Consider the following 23,181-nt stretch of genomic DNA (forward strand, 5'->3'; position numbering starts at 1 on the left):
GAACATGGTGCAAGTATATTATAACCAAGTACCATAATGGCCTAAAATGTGACTCTTATTCTGTTTCTCCTGATATTTGTTAGAGAGGAAATAAAATGGCCAAGACAGAATGGTGGGAGCATTTCACTTGATTAAAAGGATGAATATATGAAAGGCTATTAAACAGACAGTTATGACTAATTCTTCCATTTATACAGTAGAAAGAATAAGATGAAATATGCTTTAAGCATAGAGGTAAGATTTAAGTTAGATCTACGAACTTTTTGTTAGGAAGAGACATGAATCACTGTACAGTTAGGGAGGGAGGTAGTAAGATAGGATTCCCTCAATATCTTTTAAAAATAGGAATGGAAATAATAAGAATTAATAATAATAACAAGCTATTAATAGAAACAACAGAAATACTGAATATAAAGGAAGGACATGTTAAGTGGAAACACTACCTATTGGAGATTATCATTACCTTTCTCCCTTTCTGCCCCAGTGTACCTAGTATCTATCCTGGTCTCATGAGTAATAACTAATCTTTCATCTTTACTGTGTATTGATGTGGAACATCATGTTAAAATGCTATTTGGGGGGGCAGCTAGGTGGCACAGTGGATAAAGTACCAGCCCAACTCAGGAGGACCTGAGTTCAAATCTGGCCTCAGACACTTGACACTTACTAGCTGTGTGACCCTGGGCAAGTCACTTAACCCTCATTGCCCCATGCAAAAACAAAAAAACCAAACAAACAAAAAAAATGCTATTTGGTTGAAGGCTCTAAGTTTATGAAATAAGGTAATCCTTAAAATAAATACAATAGTAATTTAATGATGAGCAAAAGTGTATGTAAGCCATGTTCACTGAAACTTGATCTCTCTTTGGTGGGAATTTGGGAAAATATATTCCTTGAGGTAAGGAGAGTTTTGGTGAAAAAAATTAATATGAAGTTCAAAGTGTCGTTTCATCCCCACAGATGATGAGGATGGTATGGACTGCATGGACAATGAGAGACGGCCACATTTCCCACAGTTTTCCTACTCTGCAAGTGGACGAGAATAATCCTCTTGAGTTCTGCTGCATCACTATCATCCTAGGTTTATTATCAAAAATGATTGCTGGGCATCACCGCCAGTACTAGCTATTCGCTGAGATAGCAGGAGCACTTTCAGACGTTGTCCCAAATTGAACGAGATCCTTCATCCCTCTCCCCCTTTTCTCTTCACCCCTGCCCCTTCCATTCCTCCCTCTCAAACACTCTCACAGGCACGCACACACACAAAGAGACACAAACACACTTGCCTTTTTGTTTTTGCATGAAATTTTATCTCAGTCTAAGGTCTCATGCTATTGCTGCTACCGTCTCACTATTATAGCAACTTTAAGAAGTAATTTTACAATCTTTGGAAGTCATGAGTCCTCCGTTGTACGTTTGTGCACCAATTGTCATCTTTTGTTTTTCCCTCACCTCAGAGGTTAAAAAAGAGATAAATTGGTTCTAGATGCATTTCTTAACTTTTTAGAAGGTGAATCAGAATATTAATTAGACTAAGAAGACTTTAGTTCCTAACGTTTTCTTGCATCTGTTTGTGCTGGTCCAAATAAGCAATTTGGAGAGGGTGGTGATGTGCTTATGCAAAGCTTGGGTTAGGGCATATAAGTACTTGAAGCAGGTATATGTCATTAACATCTGGCTGGAATTCATTTGGAAAGCATTTGAGCAAAGGACTGAACTATTGAGATATATATATGCATATATGTGTGTATATACACACACACACACACACACACATAAATTCCTGTTGGCTACTACCGAAGAAGTAGAGGGGCTAGATTTGCCCAGTGTCACACTTAGACTTCCAAATTTCATGTGCAGTCACACAGCCAAGAAATGAAGGCGGCATAAACTCAGCATTCTTAAAGTCGCTTGAAGGGTCTAATGAAATGATTTGCACCAGAGAGCATTTTTTCCATGTGCTTGGTATTTTAAATTTTTTCCTTCTTGATGTACATCACTCCTGATGGCTAAAGAATGTAGACAGGCATAGGGATCCTGCTTTTCACCAAAACTCGTGCACCAAGAGAAACAGGTGTTTGCCTTCCATGTTTTTACTTTTACTTTGTTTTATGTGAATTATCTTTTCACAAATGTTAAGATCTTTGAATGTCCTTTGAGGTTGGTTTTGTTTATATTGCAGTAGTATTTATTTTTTAGTGATGAAGATTGCGTGTGTCCTCCTAGCAGATACAGCTACAACTTACCTAGATTAGGCTTACAGCAGTTTAGTTTGTCCTACATGCAAAGGAATGTACAAGCTGATGAGAATCATGCACTTTTTTCTCCTATGTGGACATTTTGACAAGGCTCTGAAATTGAAAACGCTGCATAGAATTTGGCTTCAGGGGAAGAGATACTGTCATTTTACCTCCTTGGTGCTGTCAATGGAGAGAGCCCAACTACCAGGACCAGGGAGTTAACAAAACAAATGAATGTTTTTGCTCCTTTGAGAATTAATGTATTATGAAAGCCAGGCAGCAGAATAGAAACAAAGGTCTGCTTGGGGTGAAGGAAATGCTTTCAAGTGGTTTGACACCAGACTGAGGACAAGAAAAGCACTTTACTTGGCACACTGAACGTGAAGAGGACTGATTGAAGAAACCACCGCTAGGATGTACCAAGTAGGAAATAAAGGGTAAGAAAACCCAGCATGTCTGGGCAGATCATGGTACATTAATCACTGAATTGTCATCAGGGAAAAAAAAAAAGAACACCTCCAAGTTTTCTTTTTCTGTATATACTCATGTCCCCAGATCCCAACATTTCTTACTGAATGGGGCATGTATGCAAACCTCATCTTTCTCCTTTATTAATGATCTTCAGATTTAAACCCTCTGGTGCTAGGAGCTGACGTTTTCCAAAGCAGCCTGGAAGGCCTGCCAGGCCAGAAGGCTGCTCTTACTACAAGTAGAAGGAAATCCTTGCTCCATAGAATTATCATTGAAGTATTCTGGTTTCACTTTCTTAGCAGCTCCCCCAGTGACAAATGGCAGCATTCTGTAGTATTATGATTGTGTTGTATGAAAGAGATAGGAAAAATAATATTCATATGCAGATGTCTTAGCTGCTTGATGCTGAAAGTGTGGATTTCATGCGAGACCACTGCTGGCAGTGGCTACACTGGGGCTGACAAGGGGGATAAAGGGCATTTTATTAAGGCAGCTAAGACACATTCAGACATAGACTTTATTCTAGTTTTTCATATTTCTGAGTGAAGTTCATATTTAATATTAAGTGGACAATTAAAGCAAGAGATATCTCACTTTTGCTTATACTTATGGATTTCATCTTTTTACTTGGTAATGTATTGAGTTTCATCTTTGGAAAAGAAAGTAGGAATAGTGATCACATCCCATAAGTTGTTTTGCACTCATTACATAAGAAAGCATCAGATGAGCCGAGGACATGAGAGCTGGGGACTGGCTGACTGACCATTCTGAGCTTTGGCTCCTTGGAATGCCCTTTGTGGACCAGCAGAAAGCCTATCACCCATAGGAAAGGCACATCCACTAGCTTTTTTTTTTAAATCTTGAGATAAGTGTTCCTTGTGACCTTGGCACTGGACACTTCCTAAAGATTAATGACTGGCTCTGACTGAGCCCCAGGCCATCAGCTTCTCCCAGCTGGCTCTTAGTCTCCAGCAAATGGCCTGTGGTTCTCTCCCTGTGCTTAGCCACTCTGCTTTTGTAATAGCATAGTCAAGTTTGCATTTGAGTGTGGCGAAATATTGGAAAGCTATTTCAGGTGGAATTTGAAAAAGGGTAAATTGTCTCCCACATAGCTTTTGAGAAAACTGATGACTTATTCAGGACAAACAGAACATCACTTGGTTTAGAGTTTGGGAATCTCTGATTTTGTGCCCCAAATCTTCATTTAGCTGGGAAGAGGGATGAAAATAAAAACAAAATCTCAATGCTAAACAAGAGTTTGGGGTATGTATTTGCTCACAACTGACTGTAGTTTTAGAATTCTGGCCGGTGGAAAGGCCTTGGGACCTGGAAGCCTTCAGTCAGTCATTGGACATTCCAGACGTGGTTGATGCCAGCTTGCACTGACTGTCATTAAGTGTGCCCTCTGGTGCTGCAGCCATCTTGGAGGAAGTCGGCTCTTTCTGTGTGGACTGCAGGCAGAGGTGCACACAGCTTTGCGTTCTACACTAACTGCATCTTCCAACACATTCCTGTTGCTTAAAGAACATTATTCCAGTATTGTTTTCCATTTCCCACCCCTGATTTCTAGCTTCTTAAAACTGACTCTTCTTGCAGGGGCCGTTGTGCTTCTCCTAGAGTACACAAGTAAGGTCCTTCCTTACTAACTGCAGGGTCTATCTATTACACCTCAATGTACACACTTTGCTGCTACTGTTTGTACTGTCTACAGTAGAATTTCCTTATCTTGCTCCTGGTAGTGCATTACAGGCAAGCATGAACTGTAAAGTATTTATTTAAATAAAGAAATAAACAACCATAAATGACACCTCGAAATTGGTAATTGAATTACCTCCCTGTAGCTTTAGAGTTTGTGACATTTCTTGACCTTGCTAGTTCTTTCATTAGATCCGTGCAAGATCTAGTCATCTGGTTAAGGATTTTAAGCAGACGCGACTATGAACCCAAGGAACTGTATTACTCTTACTGTTGGTCATACTTAAACTGTTTATTTCCTTAAGTATATGACCCACAAGGATGTGAAATAACTACAAGAAACTGTTTTTGTACACTGTACATCCTTAGTATTTTTACACGTATATGATAGGGATGCACATTATTTTCCTTCGTACAGACAGCTTAAATAAAGCACTATGTCAATCTGCTACTTCTCTGTTTATTATTGTTGGCTGTGGTCCTGTCATTTCTGAAAGGTAAAAGTGGGTATTTTTCTGCAAAAGAATGATTTTTTACCGTTATAGTATTAACTACTGAAGATTAGGATTCTCTGTAATAGAAATGTGATGGAAGACATGAAATCCACATGTAAGTGAAAACAAACAACAAAGGATAATTTTATTTCATTGAAGCAAGTACATTCTTTTATTTTGTATTTCAGCGTCAGTTGGGCACAGAAGAGATAATCAAATCTAGAAGGGGAGAACATATTCTTTCTGTAATGATGACCATGTAGCTATATATATATATATATATATATATAAAATCAGCTTTTTATCTTTGAGGGTGTACTGTCTTAGTCTCTACTCTTTATTGGATATTTAAAGGCTTTCATAGTACGTGACAGATTTGTATGTAGGTCAGCAGGAGTGTACTCCAATTCACATGTAGAATCCTTCTGGAAGGAGACTCCAAGGGATCTATAATCTTCTACCTGACTGTTGCTAGTTTGTTTTATCTCAAATACTGAACTGTGTAAACTAGCACAATTCTTGTGACTGGGCCACACACAAAAAAGCATAGCCTTTGGGGCCAGTTACCTTCAAAAGCATTTAAGGAATGCATATTATCGAATCAGATCTTAAGACATTCTCACATCTGCTTTCTTGAACCTCTGGAGTTCAGCAGACCCAAATAAAAAATGTCCCCAAGGATTCTGCTAAAACAAGATATTTAAAGTGGCTATTTTTAAAACTATGTTGTTGGAGCAAAATTAAGGACAATTGAACTATTCCACAGGACTATCTCAAAGGGTTTCTTCAGGACAGAGCCTGAAATTTTTTCCTGAACCTGAATAGAACAACCACTGTTTTAGGCTTTGACATTTATAGACACAGAGTCAAATATTCTCTGGACATGTTCAGGTCACTACCTGCAAACCTGACCTGGATCAGTTTTTGACTAAAGATAGCTTTTTTGTATTACAACCAAAGTTTTTTTTTTTAATTACTGGCCAAAGATTGGGGCATCAGAACAACCCAAAAGTGAATGAATGATAGTCTTCAGCTCCAGCCTTGGATTCTGTCTCTTTAAGTGCTTCTCCAAAGAAGAAAAAGTGCTGCATTTGGAGTCAGAAGACCCTTGGTTAAATCCTCGCTCAGTCATTTGACTGTGTCACCCAGGGTAAGTCATTTCCCATTACTGGTCTTCAGTTCCTCATCCATAAAATGAAGGGGGTTTGGAGTAGTAACCTTCAAGGGCTTTCCAGATCTAAATCTGTGTTCCTATAAAATGTTCAAATGCTACAATCTGACATTTCTTTCATTTCAAAATGTCCAAGTGTTGAGCCTCCAGTAGCATAAATTTCTGTTACTTGATTGAGTCACTTAATCCTTTTCTTTGGCCTAAATTGACACATCTGTAAAAGCAGTGGTTGGGCTAGGTCCTTTCACTTGATTGAGTTGATTATATTTTATACTTTTTTAAGATGATTAACTTGATTATAATCCTGTGGTGAATTCTACAATCTTCTAAATTCTATATCCAGTGACTGAGACCATGTTGTACTTTGTGCAAATTTCTCCCTGAGCTCTCATAACAGTGAACTAACCAACAGGATTATTATTGGATACAGAGTCTTCGAAGATGTTGATCAAGGGTAGCAAGTGGGAAGAAACTAGGCTATGCCACAATGAAAGAAAAAAAATGGGGAAGGAGGGTTGGCATGGGAAGTAGATCTGTCCTTTGTTACAATATCACTTCTTTGAAACGTGGTTTGTTTTTGTTTTTGTTTTGTTTTGGGGGGGGGGTTTTGGTGTCAAATCACCACAAGGTAAAAAAGTAACATTAGGACTAGAGACTAAAAAAAGGTCAATTTTATTGAATTTCATCCACATAATAAAAGTATACAAGTGATCATTACAAAAGTAACTTCAAACCAGTGGTCCAAGCTGGGCACACAAAGCACGCTTTCCTTAGCTAATGTCAAACCTCAATTCCAGCCCATCCACATTGAAGGAAGCACTCTAGGAAACTGACATGACCCCAGTTCCACTGGAGCCTGGCAAGAGGCATTACACTAACAGTTTCATGATGCATTGTGGCATAGTAAGACACAAAACAGATGAATGTAAACATCTCTGCAAACGGTTTATTTCTGTTTCATCCAGGTCTGCAATTAGATTGTGGTGCGCTGAGCAACTGGAAGACAAACAATAATAACCAAAGTTAGTTTAAATGGCGTATGTTCCGTTAATTGCCTTGTGACTAACTTCCTGGTGTAATCACCTCTTCCTGTGGCTAAATTATCAGAAAGTAAGTTTGGGAGGTTAAAAGTGTGGAAATTGTATATAAACAAATGCTATCTGAAAGGTTTGTGCTTCCTCTTGACCTTGCTCTGTCTACAGATCAAAGACTTCACTCCATCTAAGTACAAACTCAACTATTTTTAATGCTCCAAACCTGAAAAACAACCAGTGTTCTGGAGTGTTTGTGCACCATATAAATCAGCATGGTCTGGCACTGGGACCAGGCCAGACTTCGGCTGCTTCCCCTTTCCAGGAATGAAGCCTGGTTGGTTTGTGTGAGACCCTGTTTACTGAAAACTGTTCAGACAGTACAGAGGGAGCTTAACTGGAGAAAAACAGGACGTGGGGTGTGTGCAGCAAACCACTGGCTGAGTGATGGAGCCTTCTGTAACTTTCAAGCTTTGTCTCTGGGTGTTTGCATTGCCTTTGATAAAAGTAATTCATATGGAAACCTTTGTCCTGAGAGAGAGGATTTTGTGCATGTTGTACCTTTATCATCAAACAGTACTGGGCAATTCCCTTATAAAGGCTTCAATGAGCAAGATCCATTTCAAAAGGTTTTTCTTAAACCCCACTGAAACCAAATTTAGAAGGTTCCATTGAAAGGGTTTAATATTTGAGTGTCTTTGCTGGTATGGATGGCTCTCTCAGTACTTAGAAGATATTCCCAAATGTGCAGTGTCCTAGGGTTAGAACTGCAGAGGAACGCTGACAAATACTATATAGTAAATCTGTTCATCAATTCACTCAAAGAGCATTCACTGAACATTTATTAGGTGACAAGCACTGTGGGGGTAACAAAGATAAATAGTCCCAATCCTCAAAACCCAGTAGTATTTCCCTTAAGAGAATGCGCACAGCAAGGGACAAGGGTTAAGAAGTCAGTGTAGGGGCAGCTAGGTGGCACAATGGATAGAGCACCGGCCCTGGAGTCAGGAGGACCCGAGTTCAAATCCGGCCTCAGACACTTAACACTTACTAGCTGTGTGACCCTGGGCAAGTCACTTAACCCCAATTGCCTCACTTTAAAAAAAAAAAGTCAGTGTGAAAGTGTTGCAGTACAGCTGGGATCGGCTGCACTCCTCAGTTAAATTGGGAATAAATCATTTGCAGTGAAAGACAGGTTGTATATCTCCCTGCATGAGCAGGATTTTATATACTGGATCAAGTCAACACCCCAGGCAACATCACAGATGTAGAACCAATGCCATTTTATTTATTAAGCAATGCTCACTTATTGGGAATTTTTAAAAACAAGCAAGCAGTTAAGGATACAGATTTTAGATCTTGATATTTGTGAACCAAAGATTATGAAAATCAATTTACTAGGGATATTGCTTAACAAAAAAAGGTCAAATTCTGCAGACTTGAGTACATATTTATTGTGCTATTTATTGCTATATTATGTGTTAAAGTTTTCATTTAAGACAATACATTAAGGACCTACTATATGAAAAGCACTTTTCTAGGTAACAGGGATACAAAGGCAGGGATATATTGATTCAGTTCTCAAAGACCTTAAAATCTTATAGAAGAAAGAATCTATGGACAAGTAACTATGATATGAGAATGAGATAAGGACAAAGTTGGGGTTCAGGCAAAGTGCTGTAAGAAATTTGAGAGGAAAAAAGATCCTTTTAAGCTGAAGTGGGTGTGAGCATGGGCTATAGTCACATCCATTTGCTAGATGATCAAAGGAAGAGATGTATCTATCCCATTATGGGGACAAGACTGACGGCCTCTTACTGGGCTTTGGGCCTCCATCCCTTCTGGCCATGCTTGATGCCTTGGACCTGCTCTGCCCTAAAGTTGAGCCTAGAAGTAAGCAGAGGCCTGACTCTGCAGCCTTTTCTTCATCATCCTCTGCTAGGAAAATTCACAAGGTGCACATCCAGATAAGCTCAGGTGGGTCTAGGAGATATAAAACAGTACAATGCTCTTTTCAAGAGTAATTATGCGTCTCATATTTCTAGAATTATTAAGAGCTATATTTTTGTTGTTGTTGAATAGAAATCATCATGATCTGTTTGTATGTTTGTGACCTAATGATTCCCCTAATGGTCTGTGCTCAGTAGCTCAATTTAGACCAGATTAGTATGCTCAGTATTAATGAGATAAAAATACCTCTCTAGTAATTTGATGTTAAGACCATTAAATATCTCTATGGAACAAAAAGGAAGAAAAAGAAAGAAAAAAGGGAGTTCCCTTACTCAGTGGGGTTTCTTGGTTTTCTCCTTCCAGCCAAGGAAAGGCCTAGGGACTCAGCAGAGCCCTCACTCTTACCAACCTCCTATTTGTATTCCTATAGCCATTTCTTGGTCTGTTGTATGGGGGGGGGTGCACTGTGGGGGGGGGGACTGAGTAATTTACTTGTACTCGGTTTGCCCCACTTAATTGAAGTGCAAAAATGAAACATTTCCTTCCTTTCTTATGGCAAACACAAATTAAATGAGCTAAAGCCAAGTTAGTAGTAACATATAAGCACCTCACACCCTCTGTCTTTGTATAGAGCAGCCTGGCACGAAAGTATATTGACTAGGTTGGTTGACTGAATGAGGAATTGTTGGACCAGGAAAACAAGTCCTGCATCAATTTCTAATATTACAGCCTTGTTAAGAGACAGAGAATAGAGAAGGCTTTTTCATCAGGAAATAGTAATTTCTGAGTAACATAGAGCCTTGCATATCAAACAGCAGGGTTTTTGTTTTGTTTTAAGTAAAAAGAACTGAAAAGACATACCAGAAGAAGAAATAAGCATTCTCCAAAAGAAGTCTTCCTAGTACCTGACTCCAAGAGGGCTCTAGTAATTTATCATATCTGTCCCATTTCCTTCCAGCATTCCAACTGCTCCGTGTAACTGATGACCTTCCACACAGGCAGAGCCCCACTCAAGCCCCACAGATGTGAGATGAAATTGAAGTGTACCAGAGTAGTCCTGGGGAGGACAGGGAAGGGCCCATCACTTCCTGGGCAATTTTCTACTTTCTTTTTAATGTGGATCCTGTTTTATTTGTTATGATCTGTTTTGCATGGTAATGGTACTTATTTCCCTATTTAAAGATCCACTTGCTTTGAAGATATAGGAATAATCCCTGTTGCCCTGCCTATGCTGGGTCTTTAGAAGAGAACAGTCATGGATCTCTCACCTCTGTCTTTTGGACTTGGAATCCATTACACCTGGGTTCAATTGCTGACTTAGGAATTTACCAGCTCTGTGGCCCTAGGAAAGTCTCAGTTTCCTTATTTATAAAATGGGCTAATAAGAACATCTATCACAAAAGGATGTTATGGGAATCAATACCTATTTTCTTAATAGGTACAAAAGTACTTTGCAGACCTTTGAAGTATTTTCTTATATACATTGTTATGATGTCAGATATTTATGCTTAAGATGCTTATTTCCAGAAATCCAGTTCTGTCCATTGCACTATTGCAATTATCACAAGCTAATTCTTGATCTTCCTATCAGAGAGAATGGTGGATGAAGTTTAGAGGGTAGGCATTAGGTATATCTGGAAACTTTGAATTCTCTTTCCTTTAACATGGAAGTTAGAGGGTGTTGACTAAGGAAGGGGCAATTAGTTCGGGACCTGGTTCACAGTCTTTCTCCCCTTCCCAACTCCTACCCTCAGATTTAAAGACTTCAACACCCTCTAACTTCCTAATCATTCAGTTCCTCCACCTGCTCACTTTTCATGATCTACTTCACTCACACACAAAGTCATACCTTGATCTTACCATCCCCACCTCCATGTTCAAGGATTCTGAAATCCTCTTATCTGACCATAATCTGTTGGTTTCCTACCTCTTCCTCTGTCTTCCTGTAACAAAACCTAGTTTTTGTCTACACCATAACTTCCAATTCCTTAACCCCCCAGTTCTCTTCCAGTACATCACTCCTACACTTGCTATGCTCTCTTTTCCTCATCTTTACCCCTTTGTGAACCAGTTCAGTTCTACACTGTTCCCTTGTCTTGAATTGCTGGCCCCCCATCATGTTGCTGATTGTGTCCTGTGAAGCTCAGCCTTGGACCACTCCCATAGTTCACCACCTTAATTTCTACAGATGTGCTGCTGAATGAAGGTGAAGAAAGTCACAGACTCTTTTTAGGGGTCCTCTACAAATTCATGTTATACAACCTCAACTGGGCTCTCACTACTGCTAGGCAGTCTTCCCTTAATAATTTACTATCTCAAACAAAACAAAACAAATAATAATTTACAATCTCACTACCTAAGCAGCTTTTCAAAACCTCATTTCTATCCATCCCATGACTCCTGCTCCCCTGTCCCCCTCATCTGAGAACCTTGTCTCGTATTTTACAGAAAAAAATGAAGCCATTCATGGAGAGCTTCTTTGATCCTCCTTTTCATCTCATATATCTCAGATGTCTTCTCCCACTATATCTTCCTTTACTCACACAAAGAGGTGGCCATAAATACTTCTCACCAAGGCAAAGCTCCCTACCTGCACAAGTGATCCCATTCCATCTCATCTAGTAAGGTTCCCCTTCTGTCTTCCCCACTCTCATAAAAATTATCTTTTTTAACTTCAATTTTCAGTTCTATACTCACTCTCCCATCACCTTTCCAGTGCCCATTATACATAGAAAGTCATGCAAAACATTTCCACAGTATCCATGTCACAAAAAAACCCAAGAAAAATAAAGTGATAAAAGATATGCTTCAGTCTGCACTCAGAGTTTATCTGTTCTCACTTGACTTCAATCTCTTCCTGTCTACTGGTTCCTTCTCTACTCCCACCCTCCATATCCAGTCTGTTGCCAAGACCTGTTGATTTTACCTTTTCAGCATCTCTCAAACACACCCCCTTCTCCCTTTTGCTATTGCTACCACCCTGCCACAAGGTACTAATCATCTCCCTTTTAGACTATCACAGCAGCCACTTGATTGATCAGCCTGCCACAAGCCTCTTCCCCTTCCAGTTCATCCTCTGTTCAGCTGCTAAAGTGATTTTCCTAAAGCACAGGTCCAACCATGCCACCCCCTCCTACTGACTCAAACTCCAGGGACTCCCTGTCACCTCCCAAATCAAATACAAATATTCTGTTAGGCATTCAGAGCCCTTCATAACCACCCTCCTCCCCAACCTTTCCAGTATTCTAACCCCATTCCCATTGGGACCCATATACTCTTTGATCCAGTAATTTCGACCTCCTTGCTGTCCCACAAATGAGACATTCTCTCCTGGCATTTTCTCTGGCTGCCTAGAACGTTCTCCTCTCCTCATCTCACCTCTTGGCTTCCTTGGCTTCCTTCAAGTCCCATCCAAAATCCTACTTTCTACAGGAAGCCTTTCCTCAACCCTTTTTAAATTCCAGTGCTTTCCCTCTGTTAGTTATTTCCTATTTAGTACATTTTGTCTTTCTCCCCCATTAGACTGTGAGCTCCTTGAGAAGAGAGACTTTCTTTCACTATTCTTTGTAACCTCAAAGCTTAGCATACACTAGAACATAGTAGGTGTTTAATAAATGCGTATTGGCTGAGTAGATAGTCAAGATTACATGGGGGACTACTGATTACTTCCATAGCTTGCCGTCACTTTCCTCCACATGCTTTCAGCAAAGTGTTAAGTACAGGTCATCGGGGTTTGGCTGTCCTCTGTCTGTTTTAATGCTAGAATCAGTAACAATATCTTGGGAGTTTATCATTTTCCTTCACCCCCCTTTTATTCATTTGTGTTCCTTGAAATGAACACGAGTATGAATTTCCCTCCTGTTTTGTTTTACATCTCATTACTAATCTTAGGAGCTTCATAATCCAAACTTTATAATGAATTGGGAAAGAATCCAATAGGCCATGGTCAAAGTGGACTCAGGTAATCCTCCAAATCTTTGCTAAAATGTTTCCTTGAGAGTCCTGTGCTTCCCCAGTTCAAAAACATAAAAATCTAGGTGCTTTCCTGTAACTCCCTCACTCATAGTCCAGGTGGCTTAGAATCTTACTGTGCTCTACTTCCCTGCCTTGACCCCAGGAGGAGATCAAGCAGGGGACCCAAAAAGAGCCTCCTCGGAGATGTGCTGCTGCCACTTGTACCCAAGGGTAAGTCACACAGACAGCTGCAGCTTATCTCGGCTTTGTTTGATTGTCCCATGACAATGTGTTGCATCAGATGTCCCGTGTCTTCAAGACCTGGGATTTGGCTCATGCAGTTGTAGGTCTCAAGGAATTCCAAAATTGTGGCAGGCAGAGAAGCTCAATCACCAGGCAAGGAAAAAAATTTCCTTCACATAGACAGAAGACTGGTCTCTTTTTTGCCCCTTGTAATATAGCATCTTGTCCTAGAACCTTGTGCTTTCAGTCACAGAATGTTAAAGCCAAGAAGAAATCATCTAGCTCTGTCCTCTTGCTTTATATGCTGAGGGAATGGAAGCCAGGGAGCGTGTATTAGAAGATATTATAGTCCTTTGCAGAGGAGAGGGATCACACTTATTGATGGATGTTCTGCTACCTTTCCTTCTCACAGTACATGCCAATGGAAGAGGGCTCCTTCAGCAGCTGGTGGCATCCCAAGTCTGGAATCTTGCAGACTTCCTCAAATCACAGAAGTCACAAGAACTTTCTCGGCACCCAGGCAGGTGTCTGTGTTGTTATATGAACCACGTTTCCATGGTAAATAGATTTTCAGAGCTCCCGAGGGCTAGACAGTGTCTCTGACAGCAGAGAGTGGTGCCTCTGGCTGCCTCATGTTTGGAAGCGTTAAAAATAAAGGCAACGTTGACATTTGGGGTTGTAATGTGATGGAATTGCAGTCTTTTAAAGGCAAGAACCACTTATCTCGCTACATGTAATATTCAGTGTTTTGTTCACTTGTCTAATTGGATTAAAATATTTAGCTCCCTTTAAAATCTTGATTGTGAATTTATATTGCAAAATGTAATGTCTGACTTGGGAAGCAATAGATGGAACAAATGTATCTGAAGCAATATAAAATTCAATTTATTTTCTTTGCATGATGCTTGGTTTGAAATTACTCACTCTTGGGCAAAATGAACTGTCAAAGGAAGAGCAGGTTTGGCTTAAATGGAATCCTCTGTGCATTTCAATATTAATTATGCATAAAGCCCCAGTTATAAAAAGTTGCTAAAATGTACAGTATTTGAGATATGTGTGGCAACTTCTCAGCAGGTCAGAGGATCTTGAAATTTGAAATGCAGTGTAGGGGTCTCATTTCTGCCTTCAAAAGCACCCTGGCAGCAGGGAGTTAATGACATTTTAGCTGCATATGTTCAAGTTTATTTTAAAAAATATGCAACAGTCACTTTGGTTGACAGTGTCTTGTACACAGTTTTGAAAGAATCAGGGCAAACTTTAACAGAGTCAGTTTTTATTTGAAAAATATTTTCTGGGAATGTATCAGTGTTTATTTTTGAGACTGACAATTCGGGTGAAAATCAGGATAAAAACAAAAAAACAACAATTTGGTTGAAATCAAATTGTTTGTTTTCATCTATTTGGAATTCTTTCCAAAAAATCTTGATTCAGGAGGAGGCTTTTTTTTTTTAGTTTATTCAGCGTATTTGCTGTTATATTCAAGCACCATCTGTCCTGCAGGTAGCTAACTTTGTGAAAGATTCTAAGGCAGCTGGGTATAGAGCAGAGGGCTCTTAGAAGGTAAGCCAGTATAGGTGTACTATGATGCAGGGAAAGTACCTGGGTGTCCATCTTTGTAATGCTTGTGATAACTCACTCTGGGAAGGGCCTCTTCATCTGAGTTGCCTTATCCACAACTTTCTCATTGTGGCATATCTAAATCCTATGCCCTATTTCAATTTTAAACATCCCCCAGTAATCCTCTCTTTTCTTCCATTGGTTAATTTTTGGATCATTGACTGATTGGTTTGGAAGCATGAGAAAATGTGGATCGTTTTGAAAATAGCTATAGACTACCATTGGTATCATGTACATATTTAATAAAGAAATGAAAAAAAATTGCCATGGCTATTAAAAAAGCCACAAACTTAGGTGACTACATATAAGCCAGTTTTATAATCCTTTTGATGATAACTTGTAAAAGTGACTAAAAATGAAGAGACTTAAAAGGAATGACTTCCCAGAATTAACACTTTACATGGGACCAAATGTCCTGCCTAGGATGTTGGTTACCAGAAAATGCAAAAAGCAAAGTAAGTGAGGCCATATCCAAATTTAGAAAGAAAAAAAAAACTATACATTTAAGAAAATCCTATAAATGTGTAGATCGCTTCTGTTCTTTTCCCTCTTCCAGATGTCAAACTCCCCATGAAAAGACCCTTAACTCCCCACCAGCTGGCTCCCTACTTCCTGGCCAGCTGTTAAAGCCCCCAGGCTTTGAGTCACAAACCCCTGACCCTGCTCCCAGCTGTCAAGCCCTCCATATGACTCTCCCTCCCTAGCTGCCAAAGTCTTCCTCGGCCTCCAGGACTAAGTACCTTAGTATAGTCTAGTAAGACTTTCCTTCCTTTAAGAGGTCATGAGAGGCTGTGACAGTTCATATTTTGCTCAAAGAAAAAGTGAGGGGGTAAGAATACAGTAGTAGGAAACACAATTTTAGGAGTAGACATGGAGAAACTGGTTTTTGTATGTCGGACTAATGTTTCTAGAAATTCATTACTGTTGTAGTAACCCTACCAGGACCAATGCAGCCATTTTTACGAGACTGAAAAGCTCAGTTGGAGGAGGTCAGATATTGTGCTTAGGGGTTAGAGTGTTAAAGCTATTCCTACTCTGAGCAGTTCCACAGGATCAAACTCAGCTCTCACCAAGCTACTTAATTGTACAATAATACCACTGGAGAGGAATATGGGAATTCTCATGGTCAAAATTGTTACTGATGTGGTTAAGTCTCTGACTGTCTCTGCTAGGCATCTTATAACGATTCACATTTCAGAATTTAAACAGAAATAATTTAAGATAAGACAGCCCAGTTCTACCCTTTTAAACTGGGTAGAGAAAAAAATCACTCTCCTTTCCTGAGCTCAAATTCTATTCCCTCATCCAGTAAAGGCTGTGGACTCCAGTGATATAAACCCATAGCTATAGGGCCCATTGGCACCCAAAGTCTAAATCCATCCAAGTGACAGCACCTCTTTTTTAGAATAGAGACATGTGACACAAACACCTGGATTCTTGGGTATAGAGATGGACAGGGATTGGGTTCAATTTTACTTTGCCTAAAGGATGCAGATTTTTATATAGCCAAAAGATATCTCAGTTTGTTTCTGATTGAAAACTTGTCTTCTAATGAAATGACCAGGTGGACAATGAGGATACCACCAATAAAATGTAACACTTGGCAAAATATTCCAAATCACTGTAAAAATATGGATGTAGCCTCTGGCTTTTTACTTTTTAATGTGGTGTGTGTGTGTGTGTGTGTGTGTGTGTGTGTGTGTGTTTAATGGTCATCTGTCCGCCAGTTCACATTGCTCTAAGGTAAGGTATGGAAGAGCCCAGAGTGTCTCATCTATGATATCAAAGGTGCTGTTTGCTTTAGGTGATATTTCAATTGAAACTTTAAAATGTAAATATCAGAAATAACTTGAGCTAAATGAAGATGAAGGCAGTTTGGCATATATAATAGTCATGTGTAATTTATCTAACCCTGAAAATAGAAGATCAGATTATTACTGTTGTCTTATGTATATAAATCTTTGAAGCTTACACAGCATTTTCTTCATAACTCTGTGAGGTATTGTAGTGCCAGTTAGTATTTTTTATAATTTACAGATGAGAAAATTGAGCCTCAGTGATTTGTACAGGGTCAATTCCCTAGTATCAGAGCCAGAACATGTCTCCTTACACCAGATTCTTTCTCCTATCTCCCTCTGAAATCATGCTCTTAAAATCTCGATTCTGATATTCACTAGATACAAAGAGTGCAGAGCTTAGCTCTGCACCCAGTAAAAATAAATAAATAAAAAGCCAGCATTCTTGATAACAATGACTGCATCTTTCTCGTTCCAGGGCTGTCATCCCGCCTTCATGAAAAAAGGGATCTTAATATACCAAAGAGCAACATGGTGTGTGCTGTGTAGTCATATGCTTTATGTTAAAGAGCTGTCTTAGTTGTTTTAAATGGTTCATTGGAAGTTTCACTAACACGAAGCCCTTCTGCACTGTAGAATTCAATGAGCTTGTTCAATTGTAAAAAATCATCCCAAGAGGTTGAAGCACACTGACATTCCCTAAGTCAAGCCTGATGCCATCCCTGGGTGACAAACAGCCCTTCCGTTTATGGCTTCAGCTGAGAGCTTGCAAACCTGGATGGATGCCTCCTCTTTGAACGTTCAAGTTTGCTACAGAATGAAGCCAAAATTTTTCTCTCCCAAATTTCTTTTGTCATGTTCCTATTAAAATAACTCCAAATGTAATATTTGAATCTGAAAGGTTCCTTTAGAGATGAGCCAGATGGGCTGGTATCAGATAGCACGAGCTGGTCAAATCACTTCTGTTGCTTCAGGCAGGGGAAGAAAGCCCTGCTTCTGTTTCCAGAGGACGACATGCTAGTTTTCTACGGAGTCTCTTTGAGAAGCTCACACTCCACTTGGCAATTAGGACATTCTTAAAGCCTTAAGAAAGGTCCCGAAAGCACAGACGATTTTAACATTAAAACCCGACAATGCTTGAAGCAGTCAGTAGGGGCCTTCAAAGGCAAGTTGCAAACTGTAGTGATCAGGTGGACACTGGTATTGGGGCTGAAATCTGGTCTCAGGGAGCCTCCCTCCCCCACTTCTCTGAACGAATGGTCTTTCAGCTGCAGACTAGCCAAGAGCCCTTTAGGTACTTTAGTCCTTGGATTACAACTGGCCATGCTTAGAAGGATGTGTGCAGCCTGGTAGCCTTCCCTCATCACCCTGGGGCCTAGCTCAAGCTTTGGGGACTAACCGAAACCTCCAAGCCCCCAGGCCTTGTGGAGGGCACTATGGAAAAGATGACTGGCAAGGAGGATATTCTAGGGGTAAAATACAGCAAAATGAGGTCTCCCCATTTCTGCTGCCCAGAAGTGCCTGTCCCTTCTCTGTGCTGTTTCTCTATGTCTGTCCCTGGCTTCTCATCCCCAAAGGGATGTAGGGCTTGAGGGAGCAGGCCAGTGAAGCAAAGTAGAGGTAAGGAAGATAAACACACTTAGAGAACATTTGAAGTTATGAATACTTTCCCCACAACCCTCTTAGGGAGTATAAGTAGGAGTATCTCCTATATAAAGGGAGGGAGGGAAGATACAGAAGACTACCTCCTATTCCTGTCCCATGGGCACAGGGCCAAGGGTATATCTCCATGAATGAGATTACAGAGCCACTGAAGTATACAAGCAGAAGCAGACAAGAGGGTAGGGGATGCCCAATGGAGAACTTGAGGGGCCTGAGACATGATCCAGTCATCATTTCACAGATGAGACTGAGGTGGAGAAGGGAAGTGACAGGTACCAGTCATGACCTGCATTCAGCATTTTGGACTCCCAAATCTGGTGCACCACCATCACCTATGCTGCCATTGAATGGGGCAGTTTAGAGAGTCCTGGGAGGAGTGGAGGGGAATTGGAAACGTGGGGGACTCCCATCCATGCTGTGAAGTTCTCTGGTTCCTAGCACAGGGTAGTTTTAAGGATAGAACAGATCTGTTGTCATATGTGTTTACAACTATTTTGTCTCTCTTAATAATACAATTCTGCTTACTCTGATGAGAGCTTAGCAAGCACATGTGTGTAACCCTACTCAATAAATGAGAATGACCTCCAGTTGGTGACCTCACCACCCTAAAAAAAAAAAAAAAAGTTGTACGAGGGCCATAAGCACAGTTGCTCTAAGAAGAACACGTCACAGGGCCACCTGCTGTAGTGCAATGAGCATGTGACTTGGGAGTTCAGGTCCTGACTTCATTCACCATTTTAAAGTTTTGTTAAAGTGGCTAAATTTCATCACCTTTCTGAGTCTCAGCTTCCCCACATGTAAAATGGGGGATAAGAAGGCATGTTTTACATACTTCAGAGGGTTATTTTAAGGAAAGTGCTTAAACAATGAAACTTCACATAAAAGTGAACTATTGTTATTGCCAGCTCCATACCTTCACTCAGGCTGTCCTCTCCATTTGAAATGCCCCCCTCCTTTTGACCTCTTCAAATCCTGCCAATCTGTAACAAAAGTACTAGTTCATGTACCTCAAGTGTGATAGTCCTGCCATGGTACAGTGATGCCAGAAGATTGACAAAACCCACCTGAACAGCTGTGGTGTAGAAAATACCATTATTGACTCGGCCTGGCCGAGACGGCCGTAGGGCTGGGGCCTGGGGCCGAGCCAGGTTGGATGGGCGGCCTCTGGGTTGGGATGAGCTGCTGCGGCTTCGCAGACTCAGGGCAGTGCTGGCAGAGCCATGGTGAGTGACATAGGGGCTGGGAGGAAACTGAGATGGTGGTGGCAAAGTCTGATTTGAACCCAAGCCTTCTGGGGCAGCGAGCTAGGAGGGACTTCTCGTCCCTGCCATGGGAAGGGGGCCAGGGGACACTGGTAGCAGTTGGACTGACGATTGCTGCTGCAAGATTGACAATCCGATATGTTTTGCAAACAATGAAGCATATGGACCCTCAAGTGAAGCAAGCTATTCGAAGTCTGCCCAAATGGGCCTTCAGTGGTGGCTATTATAGAGGCAGATTTGAACCCAAAATGACAAAGCGAGAAGCCACACTCATATTGGGAGTAAGCCCTTCCTACAGCCAATAAGGGGAAAATTAGAGATGCTCACCGACGAATCATGCTTTTAAACCACCCAGACAAGGGAGGAGGATCTCCTTATGTAGCAGCCAAAATCAAAGAAGCTAAAGATTTATTAGAAAGTCAAGCTAAGAAGTAAAATTAATACACAGATGTTAAATTTATATATACATTGATCATGTATATATAATGTTTTATAAAAGCTGTAATATTTCTTTAAAAAAAACATTATCATCTGTTAGCCAAGAAAAGCACAGACCCAAAGAGGCCCTGGGGTTAAATCCTGACATTTGCCACCTAATACTTTTGTGACCTTGGACAGGTCCATTTAATTCTGTGGTCCTCAGTTTCTTCATCAATAAAACAAAGGGTTTAGACTAGATGCCTTCTGAGGTCCTCTCTAGCTCTAAATCTGTGATACTAAAATAAAACGGAACATAGTTCAAGGATCACTCATATCAATCAGCCCGCAATAATTATTTACTGTGTGCTAGGCATTGTGCTAGGCACCGGGCACATAAAGACAGAAATTAGGTCCCTGTCCTCAAGGAATCTCCAATCTATTCCATAAAGACTTCTAATCACCTTACCATGGTGTGCTATTCCTGTATGTATGTGCTGCTTCAACTCTCCCGGGCCTCAATTTCATCTGTAAAATGGGGTAATAACACCTTCACTCCCTACTTCACAGAGTTGCTGTAAGGAAAATGCTTTGTACATAATCCTTTAAAAAATGTGTTCATGTTTTTTGTAGTGTGCAGACATGGAAAAAAGAAAGTGAAGGCCAAACCAGGACATCCATTTATAGGGGCAGTAGCAAACAAAGGAAAGGTAAATTAGTGATCAGCAAGGCAAACTTGCTCAGGAACCAGGGAGGGCTGGGGGGCTTCAAGCTGGGATTAAGTGAGCAGGGAAGGCCTAGAAAATGAAAAGCCCCTGATCAAGAGTCATCCGCTTAGAGGCAGAAGAGACCTCAGAGGTCATCGATTATTAACTGTCTCATTTTACACATGAGGAAAGAGTTGCAGACAGGTAAGTGTCAGAGGTGGGCTTCCAGTCTGGCTCTGTCCACTAGGCCACCCTGTTCTCATACCCTTTGATGATAACTCTTAACTTCTGCTCATAGAAACCTAAGGCCCAGGGCTGGATCCTTCCCAGATGCTTCAAGACATAGGCAGAGCTCAGCGTGGCTCGACAGAGCACTGGGTTTGGAGTCAGACAACCTAGTGTGAGACTGCTCCACAATCTGGGGCAAGTCCCCCAACCTTGCTCTGGTCACAAGCCCCCAAGCCTATGCCCAACTACCCACCCTTTCATGGGGCTCGCCTCCACAGGACTGGACCCTCCTCTGGTACACCTGCATCTTAGCTGACAAGCCAACCCCCCTCCCCCCGCCCCCTCAGGGTCAAGAGCCCTAGGATAGAAACTGTTGATTTCAGTGAGATTCTGTCCCCTTTAAAATAACACTGATGTCTTCCTCTGAACTCAAGAAGCACCTAGCAGTCACAATTTGTATGTAGCATAAAAAGTTTTACAAAGCACCTTTTCCAAAACAAACCTCCAAGGTTCATGACACAAGGATTATTGTTACCATTTTAGAGATGATGAAACTGAAACTCACAGAAGTTAGATGCCTTTGCCAGGCAATAGAATGCAGGTCTTCTGCCTCTTATGACCCTGCTCTTTCCAATCCTGGCTTCTCACTTACACTACGTTAATGTTTAATGATACGATGTGACGATTGTTTCCTGTTTCAGTGGAGTACAAAGGAAAGAGAACTGCACTCAATGAGAACTGGGTTCTCAATGCTGGCCTCTTCCTTGGCAATCTCACACTGGACATTTCCTTCCCTTTGGCCTCTGGGCTTCAGATTGCATACCTGGAATTTCAGGCTCTGCACCTCTTCTGTTAGGTTCTGCCGCTCCATAAAAAGCTCGTTCTGTTTCTTGAGGAGTAGTACCAGTTGTTGGGCAGTGGTCTGGCAGTGTCTATCCAGCTGGTTTAACCTGGAGAAGAAGATGCCATGAAATCAAAGATGGCTTCCAGCACATGGCGCTGACCTGCCTGCTTGGGCCTGGGATGGCTGACGAGCAGCCAGAAGACAATCATGTACAAACCTAAAACTTAGATACCAACCTCAATTCAGTCCCAGAATTGGAAGAATTGGACCTGAGAGAATATTTAGCATCACAGACTATAGATCAAGAAAGAGGCTGAAAGACCATGTAATCCTCCTATTTGTCAGGGCTCGCTCCCTCTTCAAATGATCATGTCTTTGGTTTGCTGACTAAACATTAAATGATCTCAGAAGAATGTAAACTCTTTGAGGACCTGGACTGTGTTTTGTTTTGTCTTTGTATCTCCAATAACCAGCAAAATGCCTTGCGCAGAACAGGAGTTTGTTATTAAATGTTTATTGGATACAGAAACTCAGACTTGGGACCTCGGAGGTCATCTGATTCAACCCATACCCAAACAGAATTCAACACTACTATATAGCTGACAGTTTTCATTCAGCCTCTGCATGAAGATGAGGGAGAACCCTCTAGAGTAGAGGTTCTTAACCCCTTTTATATATAAACTGTTCTGGCAGTCTGATGGAGCCTACGGACTATTATTATTATTATTGCTATCTTAGTAAAATAATGTAATTGCCTAAAATAAAATACGTATCATTACAAGGGAAATAAATAAAATATAGTTATCAAAATATTTCTTAAAAGTTCACAGGCCTCCTGCAAAAAACCAAAAAAACAAAAGTTTACAGACCTCCTGAAACCTATCAGCAAACTTCACTTATGTTAAGAACTGCTGCTCTCATTTGGAACTATGCCCAAAGGGCTATGGAACTGTTCATACCCTTTGACCCAGTGGTACCACTGCTAGGTTTGTGTCCCAAAGAGATCATAAAATAAGGAAAAGGACCCACATGTACAAAAATATTTATAGCAGCTCTCTTTGTAGTGGCAAAGAATTGGAAATCGAGGGAATGGCCATCAATTGGGGAATGGCTAAACAAGTTGTGGTATATGAATGTAATGGAATACTACTGTGCTGTAAGAAACGATGAGCAGGAGGAGTTTAGAGAAACCTGGAAGGACTTGCATTTACTGATGCTGACTGAGAGGAGCAGAACCAGGAGAACATTGTACACAGTAACAGCAACATTGTGTGATGAACAATGTCAATAGGCTTGGCTCCTCTCAGCAGTGCAACGATCCAAGGCAATTTCAAAGAACTCTAGAGTGTTCTGAACATCCAGAAAAAACTGTGGATTATGAATGCAGAATGAACCATAC

The 23,181-nt window shown here is 40.8% G+C and overlaps 2 protein-coding genes and 1 pseudogene across 5 annotated transcripts in view; 2 read left to right on the forward strand and 1 right to left on the reverse strand.

Moving 5' to 3' along the window:
• Nucleotides 1-4,857, forward strand: part of AKT3 (AKT serine/threonine kinase 3) — a 388,701-nt gene extending 383,844 nt beyond the window's left edge. For all 4 annotated transcript variants that reach the window (XM_044002303.1, XM_044002302.1, XM_044002305.1 and 1 more), the window contains one exon: nucleotides 961-4,857. In XM_044002303.1, coding sequence (XP_043858238.1) covers nucleotides 961-1,046 — 86 coding nt within the window. In that variant the 3' untranslated portion in view covers nucleotides 1,047-4,857. The remainder of the gene's footprint in view (nucleotides 1-960) is intronic.
• Nucleotides 4,858-5,203: 346 nt separating this feature from the next.
• The window catches only part of SDCCAG8 (SHH signaling and ciliogenesis regulator SDCCAG8), a 273,954-nt gene continuing 255,976 nt past the window's right edge, over nucleotides 5,204-23,181 (reverse strand). The window contains 2 exon segments of the mRNA XM_044005377.1: nucleotides 5,204-7,067; nucleotides 21,762-21,888. Coding sequence (XP_043861312.1) covers nucleotides 7,029-7,067; nucleotides 21,762-21,888 — 166 coding nt within the window. The 3' untranslated portion in view covers nucleotides 5,204-7,028.
• LOC122756204 lies at nucleotides 19,330-21,231 on the forward strand (annotated as a pseudogene).

Source organism: Dromiciops gliroides, chromosome 4 (genome assembly GCF_019393635.1).
Source record: "Dromiciops gliroides isolate mDroGli1 chromosome 4, mDroGli1.pri, whole genome shotgun sequence".
In the NCBI taxonomy this organism is placed as follows: domain Eukaryota; kingdom Metazoa; phylum Chordata; class Mammalia; order Microbiotheria; family Microbiotheriidae; genus Dromiciops; species Dromiciops gliroides.